Raw genomic sequence first — 13,556 nt, 5'->3', positions numbered from 1 at the left:
GTTCTAAATACTTAACTGATTGAAGCAAAAAAATACATAAGATATAGGAGCAGAATTAGGCCATTTGGCCCATCGAGTCTGTTCTGCCATTCCATCATGACTGATTCATCATTCCCCTCAACCCCATTCTCCTGCTTTCTCCCCGTAACCTGACTAATCACAAACCTATCTGTTTTAAATATGACACAAGACTTTAAGATATTTGCAGTATTTATTGATCTTATAACATAGTAATTTTTCAGTATTGCATTGCCACTGAACAATTCCCACAAAACAGATCAGTGATAAAATCTGATTCAGAAGCTCAAGTTTCACAGAGGGTCCAGCGTGTCCCATGTCCGTCACTGGGCTGGGAAAGAGGAAGACAGGCTCACTGTAGCATAGCAGTTAACACAAGACTGTTCCAGCTGGGCTGTCAGAGTTCAGAGCTCAGTCCAGACCTACTCTGTCCTCCCAATGGAATGCATGGGTTTTCTGACAATCCAAGACGTATTGGCTAGTAGGTAAACTGGTCATTGTAAATTGTCCGGTGATTAGGTTGGGGTTAAATCAGGGTTGTCGGGTTGCTAGGTGACAAGGCTCGAAGGACTGGAAGAGCCTACTCTGCACTAAATCTCTTAAGTTACAATGAAATAAAATGCCCACCCTCGCCACCTCCTGATCCTCAGGCCCACTGGTCCTCCTCCTCCTGGGAGATCTCCTGGAAGATGGAGTGGGCAGGCTGCGCGAGGGAGCTCTCGATGGCCTGTTGCTCCTGAGGCGAGGCCGGGGGCAGAGAGGCCCTCAGGCCCTTCTCAATGGCCTCAATGCGCTGCTGCACCCGCTGCTCGAATTCCTGCCGGCTGCTTAGCACTCGCTCCATGATCATCCTGCGGGCATCATCGCAGCCCTGCTGCAGCTTCTGGCGCTCAGGCACGAACCGCGGATCCTCAGGGTCCAGCGTGATGAGGCGGCCCAGCTGAGTGATCCGCTCCATCAGAAAGCAGCTCGACACATCCACGTAGGTGCTGGAGATCATGTGGACCAGGCAGGAGATGTTGGATGCCTGGAAGGCCTGTGCATAGACCAGGTCTCGGACTAGCTGCTGTTGGCTGTAGTTCTGCAGTTCCTGCACGTCTTCACTCTGGGCGGCAAACATCTGCAGTGACTTGTCCAGGCACACCCGGATCAAGTTGGAGACCATCTCGAAGAAGTGAATCATCTTGGTCCACTGCTCCCTCACCCTGGACAAAGCCTCCAGGCCCTGGGCCAGCATCTTCAGCGTGGTGCCAAAGTCCACCTCCGCCACCTGGCACCGCCTCATCCGCTCCACCACTTGGTCCAGCTCCCGGTTGCTCTGCTTCAGACTCTCGAAGCTCCTCTCGTACTCGCTGCGGGTACTCTCCAGCTGTGTCCGGGCGTTCTCCACCCTCAGCCGTGCCTGGGTCACCAGCGTCTGCACCATGGTCTTGTCCTCAGGATCAGTGGACTGCACCAACCGCGACAGGTTGGGCGCGCTGGGAGTGAGCACCGGAGATCCGGCGGCCAGGCAGCCCGCGCTGAACTTCAGCACCTTGCTGTAGAGGTGGCCAATGGCAGCCGCTGCTCTGGCCAGCTGCTCCTCGCTGGGCTTTGGGCTCCCACACAGCTCCTCTAGCTGCTGGCAGACTCCGATGCCCCGGTGGCAAAGGGCGAGGGCAGCCTGTCTGGGCCCACCTTCCTCCTGGCCGTCCTCATGCTCCCCCTCTTCCATTTCCTCCCGGGACAGCTCGGCCTCCACCCTCTGGAAGATGCGGCGGGATGCCTGGCCGGTGTCGGGCTCCCGCAGGGAGTCGGGGCCCAATTGGGCCTCGGGGGACAGCAGCTCCCGCAGCTTCATGGAGGCCACCATTAGCTCGGTGGAACTGGAGAGGAGGCGACTACTAACGGGGGGCTGGGGCTGCGGCGGGGGTTGTGGTGCGTCCCCCTCCTTATTCCGCACCTTCTCCGCGATGGCGTTGCCCACGTTGGCCAGGGTCTCGACCACGGTGGTGGAGAGGCTGACGGGGTCGGCAGTCACCGTAGACAGGAAGCCCGACACCAGGTTGCTGACCACACTGATGGAGTTCTCCACCGCCATCATCCCCAGGACCCCCCACTCGCTGGGCGCCCGATCTACCGCGCTGCGATAACTGTACTCCGCCTCCTCCACCTCCCGGGTCATTCGGGTGAGGTATTCCTCCGCCCACCTCCTCTCCCCCTCCAGTGTCTCCCTCCGCTGCTGCGCCCCTTCTAGCACCCGTCTCGCCTCCTCCACCTCCGCCTCGTACGCCCCCCGGGCACTGGTGCAGGCCTCCAGAAGCTCGTGGATGAGGTCAGTGACGGACAGGAAGGCCCCTTCCACCTCGTGAGCCAGCGTGCGGCACTCGCCCGCCACAGCACGGATGCTGCCCAGCTGCCGGGGCAGGAGACGGGCCAGGGCGGCCCCGTCCCCTCGCAGGAGGGTGTGCAGTGCGGCCCGCGTGTGCTCGGGCACGCTCTGGGAGTGCAGCCGGATCTGGTCCATGTTCTTGTGGGCCAGATTGAAGGTCTTCCAGCCCTGGTTGCTGAGCTGTGCCAGGCAGGCACGGAACGACTCCGGGTAGCGGAGGTGCTGGTACTGGCGTTCCGGGTTGTGCCGGTTGAGCGGGAAGTCACTGGCCGAGGACAGCGCGATCAATTCACCCAGGATGGCCACGGCGGTGGGCGCGGGCACCAGGAACTCCTCCCAGTTGGCATAGGGCTGCATCAGGAGCTGGCTGTCTCTACGCACCTCCTCTGCCCGGCTATGCTGCAGGAAGGCGCTCCGGATAGGGGCGAGCACGCTGCCCTCTGTCGCCGCCGATGCAGCCATGGGATCGTTCCGGCCACCTGTCAACCAATGGGGTGACATGGGTCAGCGCATGACATCATCATCTACCAATCAAAACACAGCCCCAGCACAGGGAGATCACATACACAGGGTGGGGGATACTGAGGAACAGCTCCATGGGCGTGTGTGTATGTGGACACCACACAGGGGCAGACACTTGCTCAGGCACAAAGAACTGAACATATATTGAAAGGCCTAGATAGAGTGGCTATGGAGAGAATGTCTCCTATGGTGGGATGTCTAGGACCAGAGGACACAGCCCTCAAAATATAAGGACATCCAGTTAGAAGAGAGATGAGGAGGAATTTGAGGCTCAGGAGCCCATGGTACGACAGGAAAGGTACCAGCACGGGTAGAAGGTTGGCTGACTGGCAGAAGGCAAAGAGTTGGAGTAAAAGGAGCCTTTTCTGCTTGGGCAGCTGCATCACTGCCTGGTTCGGAAATTGCACCAACTCGGATCGCAAAACCCTGCAGCGGATAGTGAGGTCAGCCTAGGAGATTATCGGGGTCTCTCTTCCCACCATAACGGACATTTACACTACACGTTGCATCCGCAAAGCAAACAGCATTATGAAGGACCCCAAGCACCCCTCATACAATCTCTTCTCCCTCCTGCCGTCTCGGAAAAGGCACCGAAGCATTCAGGCTCTCACAGCCAGACTATGTAACAGTTTCTTCCCCCGAGCTATCAGACTCCTCAATACCCAGAGTCTGGACTGACACTAACTTACTGCCTCTACTTTGCCTATTGTCTTGTTTATTATTTATTGTAATGCCTACACTGTTTTGTGCACTTTATGCAGTTCTGGGTAGGTCTGTAGTCTTGTGCAGTTTTTTCTGTTGTTTTACGTAGTTCAGTGCAGTTTTTGTATTGTTTCATGTAGCACCATGGTCCTGAAAAACGTTGCCTCGTTTTTACTGTGTACTGTACCAGCAGTTACAATTGAAATGACAATAAAAAAGTGGCTTGACTTGGCTGCCAGTGACTTATGGTGACTGTGTTTTGTTACAGCTTCTTTTCATGTTGTTGGGCAATTATTTGGATGAAGGAATTGATGGTTTTGCGGTCAGGTTTGCGATGAAATGAAGACAGGTCAGAGTTCAGAATCAGGTTTATTATCACCAGCATGTGACATGAAATTTGTTAACTTAGCAGCAGCAGTTCAATGCAATACATAGTCTAGCAAAGAGCATTAATAATAAATAAACAAGTAAAACAATTACATATATTGAATAGATTAGAAAAATGTGCAAAAACAGAAATACTGTATATTAAAAGGAGTGGAGGCAGTGTTGAGGAAACAGGAAGTCTGCATAGTACTTAAATTAGGAGAATGGGCAGATGGAATATCGGGTCAGAAAGTGTTTAATCAGGCACTTTGGTAGAAGAAATGGAAGTGTAGACTATTTTCTAAATGGAGAGAAAATTCAAAAAAAAATGGACACACAAAGGGTCTTGGGAGTCCTCATGCAGGATTCCCTAAAGGCTAATTTGCAGCTTGAGTCAGTCATATGAAAGGCAAATGCAATGTTAATGTTAACTTTGAGAGCACTAGAATACAAAAGCAAAGATGTAATTCTGTGGCTTTGCAAGATATTGTGAACAGTTTTGTGCCCCTTATCTAAGAAAGGACGTGCTGGCACTGGAGAGAGTCCAGAATGATCTCACCAATGAAAGGGTCAACATCGAACCTTTCCATAGGTCTCTGGGCCTTAAATGCATGCCCTCTGGTATTATCAACCCTGGGAAAAAGATACTGTCTGTCTACCCTTTCCATGCCTCTCATAATCTTATAAGCCTCAGTCAGATCTTTCCTCAGCCTCCAACACTAGAGAAAACAACCCAAGTTTGGGCAACCTGTGTTGTAACACATGCCCTCGAATGCAGCCACCATACAACAGTACAGTCCTTTGGTCCAGAATGTTGTGCAAATGTTGAACCTATTGTAAGATCCCTCCCACATAGTCCTCCATGTTTTGTTTACATTTGCTTGCCATCTAAGAGCCTCTTTAATGCCTCTAATGGAGCTGCATCTGCCACCACCCCTGCCCGTGTCCCACATACCCACCACTCTGCATAAAAACCCTACCTCTGCCATCCTTCCCTTTCTTTCCAATCTCCTCACAATTACACCCGCTTGTATTAACATCACTTTAACGAGCCACCACCAATCTTTGTAGCAACCTGCACAGCAACTTTGAGGGATCTAGGGACGTGGACCCCAAGATCTCTCTGTTCCTTCACACTGTTAAGAATCCTATTAATCCTGTGTTCTGCCTTCAAATTCAACCTTCCAAACTGAGCCACTTCACATGTCCCCATGTTGAACTCCATCTGCCACATCTCAGCCCAGTTCTGTATCCTCAAAATGCCAGTTGTAACCTATGACAATGTCCTACACGATCCAGAACTCCACCAAGCTCCATATTACCTGCACGTATTCCCCTCCCTACATCCAGTGACCCTAAGCCCCCCACAGCTTTCCTGTAATAGAAGGAAGAGGGTCATGGGAATGGAGGTTTCAGGTCGAGACTCTTGGGTTTGCTCTAACACCTGGCAGCAAAGGGTGAACAATTGCAAGATTTCTTTCCACAGTCCAAGCTGATGGGAGGAGAGCCAGAGGGCTCCCCGTTATGCTTGTGCTGGGACGTGGGACGGGGCCCAGTGCTGGAATGAGCCAGCAGAGTGAATGGGAACTGGTTACCCATCCTGGGATGTGGGACGGGGCCCGGTGCTGGAATGGGCCAGCAGAGTGAATGGGAGCTGGTTACCCATCCTGGAAGGGTGGGACAAGAGAGAAGGGACAGAGATTAGGGGGAATTTGATTAGAGTAGATGTGGAGAGTCAGACAGAGCAGGGAGAGGGGAAGTCTGAGATGTGAGGGTGGAGTGGAGGGGCAGAGTTAATAGAGAGAGGGGTAGGCTGGCAGTACTGGGACACTTTCCTGAGTGACAAGACTTCACCAGCCCTCCCTTTGAGGGCATGACTGCTTCCCAGTGTGCAGAGCTGACAAGCTGCCACTGTCGAGGAACAGGATTCAGCCATGGCTCACTTCCACTTCCCTCAGCCTCGCCGCAAGGGGAAGTGGATCCGAGGATGTCCAGCATCACACACCGTCCGCGAGAGCTGCATGCGTTTGGTGTTTGTACACGTCTGCCAGAGAGCGTTTGTGCTGGGTGTGTGACTACCAGTCATAGAAGAATTGGTCCATTTGGCCCATCATGGCTGATTTATTATCCCTCTCAACCCCGTTCTCCCTTTGACACCCTGATTAATCAAGGACCACCATCGACTGAACTGGAGAACCTTTGTAAGGTATGACATGGAACTCAGAAATTTACAGCACAGTCCAGGCCTTTCGGCCCATAATCCCCACACCTGCTGCCTGTGCTTGTATTTACCCTGTCTATACCCCTCATGCTTTTGTATACGATCAAATCTCCCTTCATTCGAGGAAATGAAGTTTTTACCTATTTAACCTTCCCCTATAACTCAGCTCCTCAAGTCGTGGCGATATCCTTGTAATCTTTCTCTGTACTCTTTCAGCACTTTTTACTTCTTTCCTGCAGGTTTATGATGAGAACTGCACACGATACTCCAAATTAGGGCTCACCAACATCTTGTACAACTTCAACATATCCTGCACTTTGATTTATGAAGGTCACTGTGCCAAAAGCGTTCTTTAGGATCCTGATGAATGACGGACCTGTATTCCAGGATCCCTTTGTTCTATCACACTGCTTAGTGCCCTAATGTTCTGTGTGTAAGATCTACCCTGCAACGCCTCACACTAGTCAACATTAAATTCCATTTGCCGTTTCTCAGCCAGTGCTGGAAGTTTTGATAGTCTTCCTTGCCGTCCACTACACCCCCAAACCTGGTGGCATTCACAAATTTGCTGATCCAATTACTCGCATAAAACACACAACAGTACAGGCTCTTCAGCCCACAATGATGTGCTGACCTTTTAACCTACACTAAGATCAATCTAACCCTTCCCTCCCACATAACCCTCCATTTTTAGACCATTCATGTCCCAGTCTCCTGCCTTCTCCCCGTATCCCTTCATGCCCTGAACCATAAACCTATCAACTTCTGCCTTAAATATACGTAAAGACTCGGCCTCCACAGCTGCCCGTGGCAACGGATTCCACAGATTCACCACTCTCTAGCTAAGGAAATTCCTCACCTCCATTCTTCAAAGATGCCCCCCTATCCGGAGGCTGTGTCCTCTGGTCTGCTCTCTCACCACAGGAAACATCTCCTCTATCAAAGCCCTTCACCATTCAACAGGTTTCCATGAGGTCTCGCCTCATTCTTCTGAATACAGGGCCAGAGCTATCAAACACTCTCCGTATGACAATCCATTCAATCCTGAAACTATTTTCATGAACCTCTCTAGCTACAGCACATTCTTTCTAAGTGGCACAAAACTGCTCACGATACTCCAAATGAGGCCTTACCAGTGCTTAAAGTCTCAACATTACATCCTTGCTTTTATATTCCAGTCCTCTTCAAATGAATGCGACATTGCATCTGCCTTCCTCACCACAGACTCAACCTGCAAATTAACCTCTGGGAATCCTGCACAAGAACTCCGCAGTCTCTTTGTGTCTCAGTTTTTTGCATTTTCTCTCCATTTCTTCTGCCAAAGTACAAGACCATACACTTCCCAACATGTATCCCATCTGCCATTCCTTGGCCCATTCTCCTAGTCTGTCTAGGTCCTTCTGTAGCCTCTCCACTTCCTCAACACTACCTGCCCCTCCACCTAGCTACATATCATCTGCAAACTTAGCAACAAAGCCATCTATTCCAACATCCAAATCATCGACATTAACATAAGTGGTCCCAACACAGCCCCCCGTGGAACACCACTAGTCACCGGCAGCCAACCAGAAATGGCTCAGTCTTTTTCCACTCTTTGCCTGCTGCCAATCAGCCATTGCTTTCTCCGCGTTAGAATCCTTCCAGTAACATACCATGGGCTCGTAGTTTATTGTATGGGCTCGTGCCTAATGTATGGCACCTTGTCAAAGGCCTTCTGAAAATCCAAATACACAACATCAACCAATTCTCCTTTGTCTGTCTTCGTAGTTATTTCTTTAAAAGAATTCCATCAGATTTGTCAGGCCCAATTTTCCCTAAAGAAACCATTTTACAACCCATTTTATCAAATGACTGATCCCTCCCTCTCCCCTCCATCCTTCCCCTCTCCATTTTCCCCCTCTCCCTACCCCTCCCTCCCATTTCTATCCCCTCCTCTCCCCCATCCCCTCCCCTCTCCCTCTATCCCCTCCTCCCCCTCCATCCCAACTCACTCCCCCTCCCATCTCTATCCCCTCCTCTCCCCATCCCCTCCTCTCTCCCCTCCCCTCTCCCTCTATCCCCTCCTCCTCCCCTCTCCCCTCTATCCCCTCCTCTCCCCATCCCCTCCCCTCTATCCCCTCCCCCTCCCCTCTCCCCTCGATCCTCTCCTCCCCCATCTCTTCCCGCCCCACCTTCCCTCCACTCGCCGCCGTGTCCCCTCTTCCTCCCACCCCTCACCCACTCACCTAATCACTCAACGATAATCCGACCCCACCCTCGGGCTCTCAGGTCTTGGGGCGGGACAAGTGCGGAATGAGACCAATAATATCGCGCTTTGCCGCGGCGCCAGCCAATCACCATGCAAAACCGCCAGGGCCAATCCGATGAGTCCGTAGCCTCCAAGATTCAGGAAGCACTTGTGCGACGCGTGATTGGTTGGACGTCACGAAGAGGCGGTTCCAGTGACGGCTGAGTCGCCGGAGGGACTGAGGGTGATTAGACAGACAGAGAGAGGGAGAGCGAGGAAGGAAGGAGGGAGAGAGAGAGGGAAGGAAAGAAAGAGGGGAGAGAGAGGGAGGGAAGGAAAGAGGAGAGAGGGAGGGAAGGAAAGAGGAGAGAGGGAGGGAAGGAAAGAAAGGGAGAGAGAGGGAGGGAAGGAAAGAGGAGAGAGGGAGGGAAGGAGAGAGAGGGAGGGAAGGAAAGAAAGAGGGGAGAGAGAGGGAGGGAAGGAAAGAGGAGAGAGGGAGGGAAGGAAAGAAAGAGGGGAGAGAGAGGGAGGGAAGGAAAGAAAGAGGGGAGAGAGAGGGAGGGAAGGAAAGAGGGGAGAGAGGGAAGGAAAGAGGAGAGAGGAGGGAAGGAAAGAGGAGAGAGGGAGGGAAGGAAAGAAAGAGGGGAGAGGGAGGGAGGGAAGGAAAGAAAGAGGGGAGAGGGAGGGAGGGAAGGAAAGAAAGAGGGGAGAGAGAGGGAGGGAAGGAAAGAGGGGAGAGAGGGAAGGAAAGAGGAGAGAAGGAAAGAAAGAGGGGAGAGAGAGGGAGGGAAGGAAAGAGGAGAGAGGGGGAAGGAAAAAAGGGGAGGGAGGGAAGGAAAGAGGGGAGAGAGAGGGAGGGAAGGAAAAAGGAGAGAGGAGGGAAGGAAAGAAAGAGGAGAGAGAGGGAAGGAAAGAAAGAGCGGAGAGAGAGGGAGGGAAGGAAAGAGGAGAGAGGGGGAAGGAAAGAGGGGAGAGGGAGGGAAGGAGAGAGGAGGGAAGGAAAGAGGAGAGAGGGGGGAAGGAAAGAAAGGGGAGGGAGGGAAGGAAAGAGGGGTGAGAGGGAGGGAGGGAAGGAAAGAGGAGAGGGGGGGAAGGAAAGAGGGGAGAGAGGGAGGGAAGGAGAGAGGGGGAAGGAAAGAGGGGAGAGAGGGAGGGAGGGAAGGAAAGAGGAGAGGGGGAAGGAAAGAAAGGGGAGGGAGGGAAGGAAAGAGGGGAGAGAGGGAGGGAAGGAAAGAGGAGAGGGGGAAGGAAAGAAAGGGGAGGGAGGGAAGGAAAGAGGGGAGAGAGGGAGGGAAGGAAAGAGGGGAGAGAGGGAGGGAGGGAAGGAAAGAGGAGAGGGGGAAGGAAAGAAAGGGGAGGGAGGGAAGGAAAGAGGGGAGAGAGGGAGGGAAGGAAAGGGGAGAGAGAGGGAGGGAAGGGGAGAGAGAGGAAGGCGAGAGAGTGGGAGGGAAGGAAGGAGAGAGAGGGAGGGAAGGAAGGAGAGAGAGGGAGGGAAGGAAAGGGGAGAGAGGGAGGGAAGTAAGGAAAGTGGAGTGAGGAAAGAGGAGAGGGAGGGAAGGAAGGAGGGTGAGAACAGTGTGAGAGAATGAGTTGGTGGGGTGATTGAAGCGAAGAGGCGTTGAGGGAGATGGACGGAATGAGAGGGAGAGTTGAAAGGGAGTTGGAGATGAGTGAAGGTACTGTACCTCAGTGGGGTGAAGGTGGTTTAATCTCGGTTCTTTCTGCTGTAACCTTGGATCAGCCAGCCATTCACTGCCTGTTCATTTAGTTTCAACAATATCTCATTTCATTCTTTGTAGCTCTAGAGAACACAGACCATTAACAGCCTTTTCTTCTCCCCTTTGCTATTTCTACAATTACATTCTCCATTAAATAAAAACACAGTACACCAGGTGTGGTCTGTGCAACCGGAATTATGTTGGTGTTCTGGTACTTTCTCACTTGTCATGAACACACCCGGCCTGCTGAGTTCCTCCCGCGTTTTGTGTGTGTTCCTCTGGATCTTTTCCCTCACTGCTCCCCAGGGTGCTCTCTGCTGTCCCCTGACTCTAACCCACGCTGGCCTGCTCCTTCCCCTTTCCCCAGTCCTGAAGAAGGGTCTCGACCTGATAAATCAACGGTTCATTCCTCTCCATAGACGCTGCCTGACCTGCCGAGTTCCTCCAGCATCGTCTCTGTGTGTGATGGACATACCTTGTCTGCTGTAGCAGGGAGTCACCTCTCAGTAACGGATCCACACAGCCTATGTACATCAGCGGACCCCTGTGAATCACCCGGCCTTCATCCAGCTACTGCCTCCTGTGTACCAGCTTACTTTGGACGTTTCATCTGAAGTCCAGCACCAGTACTGGGCTCATGGGAGTCCTTTTTCCCAGGCCAGGCTTTCAGGTCTCCCTCATGCCAGGGATGAGGTCTGCGCAGCTGGGGTTGCTAGTCCCATGTCCAGACCTCCCGTGGTAGCCTGCTTGCGGCTGTCCATGATGTAGTTCCGCCTTGGACTGGTTGTTGGAGCTGCCGCCTGTGTGGGACTCCCCCGGGCACTCTGGGGGTGGGAGGGGAGGGAAAGGTAGGGGGAATGAGGGGAGGAGGGATGGGGAGAAGGAAGGGAGGTGGGGAGCAGTGAATGAGGAGAGAGGAAGGGTGGGGAGGGAAGGGCGGAAGGAAGGCATGAGGTAGGGGAGAGAAGGGAAGGGGAGGGAGGAGAGAGGGGAAGGAAGGGAGGGTATGGCTGAGAGAGGGAGAGCGTGACAGAGTTGGAAAACGGACAGGGAGGAGAGAGGGATGGCGAGGTGGATAGGGAGTGCTTTTTACAAGCTAAATGAAAACATCAAAGTCTGAGCCACGATTGTGACGAAGACTGCTGCTTGACACCATCTTGACTCTCAGCCCATTGACACCCCCCACCCCACCCCCACCTCATCTCACCACACCCCTTGTGTGTCTGACCCTTGGGTGTGTGATGGGACGGTGTGGAGGGAGATTCACTCTGTGTCTGACCCCAGGAGTGTGTGATGGGACAGTGTGGAGGGTGATTCACTCTGTGTCTGACCCTTGGGGTGTGTGATGGGACGGTGTGGAGGGAGATTCACTCTGTGTCTGACCCCGGGAGTGTGTGATGGGACGGTGTGGATGGAGATTCACTCTGTCTGACCCCGGGAGTGTGTGATAGGATGGTGTGGAGGGAGATTCACTGTGTGTCTGACCCTTGGGGTGTGTGATAGGATGGTGTGGAGGGAGATTCACTGTGTGTCTGACCCTTGGAGTGTGTGATGGGACGGTGTGGAGGGAGATTCACTGTGTGTCTGACCCTTGGGGTGTGTGATAGGATGGTGTGGAGGGAGATTCACTGTGTGTCTGACCCTTGGGGTGTGTGATAGGACGGTGTGGAGGGAGATTCACTCTGTGTCTGACCCCGGGAGTGTGTGATGGGACGGTGTGGATGGAGATTCACTCTGTCTGACCCCGGGAGTGTGTGATAGGATGGTGTGGAGGGAGATTCACTGTGTGTCTGACCCTTGGGGTGTGTGATGGGACGGTGTGGAGGGAGATTCACTGTGTGTCTGACCCTTGGGGTGTGTGATAGGATGGTGTGGAGGGAGATTCACTGTGTGTCTGACCCTTGGGGTGTGTGATAGGACGGTGTGGAGGGAGATTCACTGTGTGTCTGACCCTTGGGGTGTGTGATAGGACGGTGTGGAGGGAGATTCACTGTGTGCCTGACCCTTGGGGTGTGTGATAGGACGGTGTGGAGGGAGATTCACTGTGTGTCTGACCCTTGGGGTGTGTGATAGGACGGTGTGGAGGGAGATTCACTGTGTGTCTGACCCTTGGGGTGTGTGATAGGACGGTGTGGAGGGAGATTCACTGTGTGTCTGACCCTTGGGGTGTTTGATAGGATGGTGTGGAGGGGGATTCACTGTGTGTCTGACCCTTGGGGTGTGTGATAGGATGATGTGGAGGGAGATTCACTGTGTGTCTGACACTGTGAGTTTGTGATGGGATGGTGTAGAGGGAGCTTTTCTCGTCTCTGACCCTATGAGTGTCTAATGGGCGGTTATGAAGGATGCTTCGCTCTGTCTGTGAACTCGTGAGTGTGTGATGGGAGGATATGGAGGGAGCTTCATCCTGTGTCCTGTTGTTGGGCATTTGTAGTGGGTCAGTAATGCAGGAAACGTAGCTCTGTTTCTGACCAAGGACTACTGTGGTTTGCAATCTGCAGCAGTGGCCTTGACTGTGTTTTAACTGGAGATGTCTGTGCAGATTCCTGGCACTGTTCAGTATTCGGCAGTGCTGAACAAGGTCACTGCGGAACGTTGTGTCCGGTCAGTGAATCACCCAGCCATCCTGTCATCCTGGATAGTCTGGGATTAACCCCTCTTTAGCTGGACCAGTTGCTCTAGATTTCAGCTCAGCCCTACATCCTGCTCTTGGTCCTCAGCACCTCTTCCCAAGCATAGAACATTGAACGGTACAGCACAGGAACAGGTTGTTCAGCCCACAAAGTTGTGCTGAACTATTTAAGTTAGCAGTCAGATAGCCAACTCAGCTAATCCCTTCTACCCATACAACATTCATATCTTTCCCTTTCCCTCACATCCCTTCCCCTGATGTATCTGCCTCTACCACCACCCCAGGCAGGTACCCACCACTCTCAGAGTAAAAGGACTTGCCCCTCACATCTCCTTTGAAATCCCAGCCTGTCATCCCAGGTGCAGGATACTTGGTGCGATTGATCACGGAGAGATGGGATGGAAGGGGGCTTGTTTACTTGTTTTGTTTCGTCGTCGTTACTGTTGCTGGGGTTGTTCAGCTGAACACTGTGGGCATGTACGTTTGCACTAGAACGTGGAACTCATTGCTGTGGAGGCCAGTTATCGGGTATATTTTGTAGGTTCTTGACTAGGATCTTGATCTTTCAAAAATCATTGGACTCTGGAGGACTGGAAAATTGCAAATGTCACTCTATTCTTTAAGAACAGAGGGAGGTAGAAGAAAGGAAATTATAGACCAGTTGGCCTGACTTCAGTGGATGGGAAGATGTTAGAGTCGATTGCTAAGGATGAGGTTAAGGAGTACTTGGTGACACAGGACAAGATAGGTCAAAGTCAGCATGGTTTTCTTAAGGGAAA

The 13,556-nt window shown here is 52.6% G+C and overlaps 1 protein-coding gene across 3 annotated transcripts; it reads right to left on the bottom strand.

Annotated features, from left to right (window-relative positions):
- Nucleotides 1–192: 192 nt before the first annotated feature.
- On the bottom strand, nucleotides 193–10,997 carry LOC132402555 (uncharacterized). Of its 3 annotated transcripts, none has more exons than XM_059985424.1 (2): nucleotides 10,621–10,997; nucleotides 193–2,868 (listed from the first exon to the last, which is right to left on the bottom strand). In XM_059985424.1, exon 2 carries the CDS (start codon nucleotides 2,849–2,851, stop codon nucleotides 665–667), a length of 2,187 nt encoding a protein of 728 aa, XP_059841407.1. In that variant the 5' UTR covers nucleotides 2,852–2,868; nucleotides 10,621–10,997; the 3' UTR covers nucleotides 193–664. The 3 variants fall into 3 exon arrangements, with proteins under 3 accessions (XP_059841407.1, XP_059841406.1, XP_059841405.1); XM_059985423.1 differs by lacking the exon at nucleotides 10,621–10,997 and adding an exon at nucleotides 8,426–8,743; XM_059985422.1 differs by lacking the exon at nucleotides 10,621–10,997 and adding an exon at nucleotides 7,853–8,039.
- Nucleotides 10,998–13,556: the final 2,559 nt, after the last annotated feature.

The sequence above is a fragment of the Hypanus sabinus genome, chromosome 12 (assembly GCF_030144855.1).
Source record: "Hypanus sabinus isolate sHypSab1 chromosome 12, sHypSab1.hap1, whole genome shotgun sequence".
NCBI lineage: Eukaryota > Metazoa > Chordata > Chondrichthyes > Myliobatiformes > Dasyatidae > Hypanus > Hypanus sabinus.
Note: the sequence above shows the minus strand (reverse complement) of the source record. Positions and strands in the feature narration are given on the sequence as shown.

Excerpts from the sequence above, each read along its gene's own strand:
- LOC132402555 (XM_059985422.1), bottom strand. The coding sequence starts at position 7,937 with ATGTTGTGTATTTGGATTTTCAGAAGGCCTTTGACAAGGTGCCATACA. Across the intron at positions 2,869-7,852 it reads CAATAAACTACGAGCCCATG|GTGGCCGGAACGATCCCATG; the intron begins GTATGTTACTGG and ends ATTGGTTGACAG.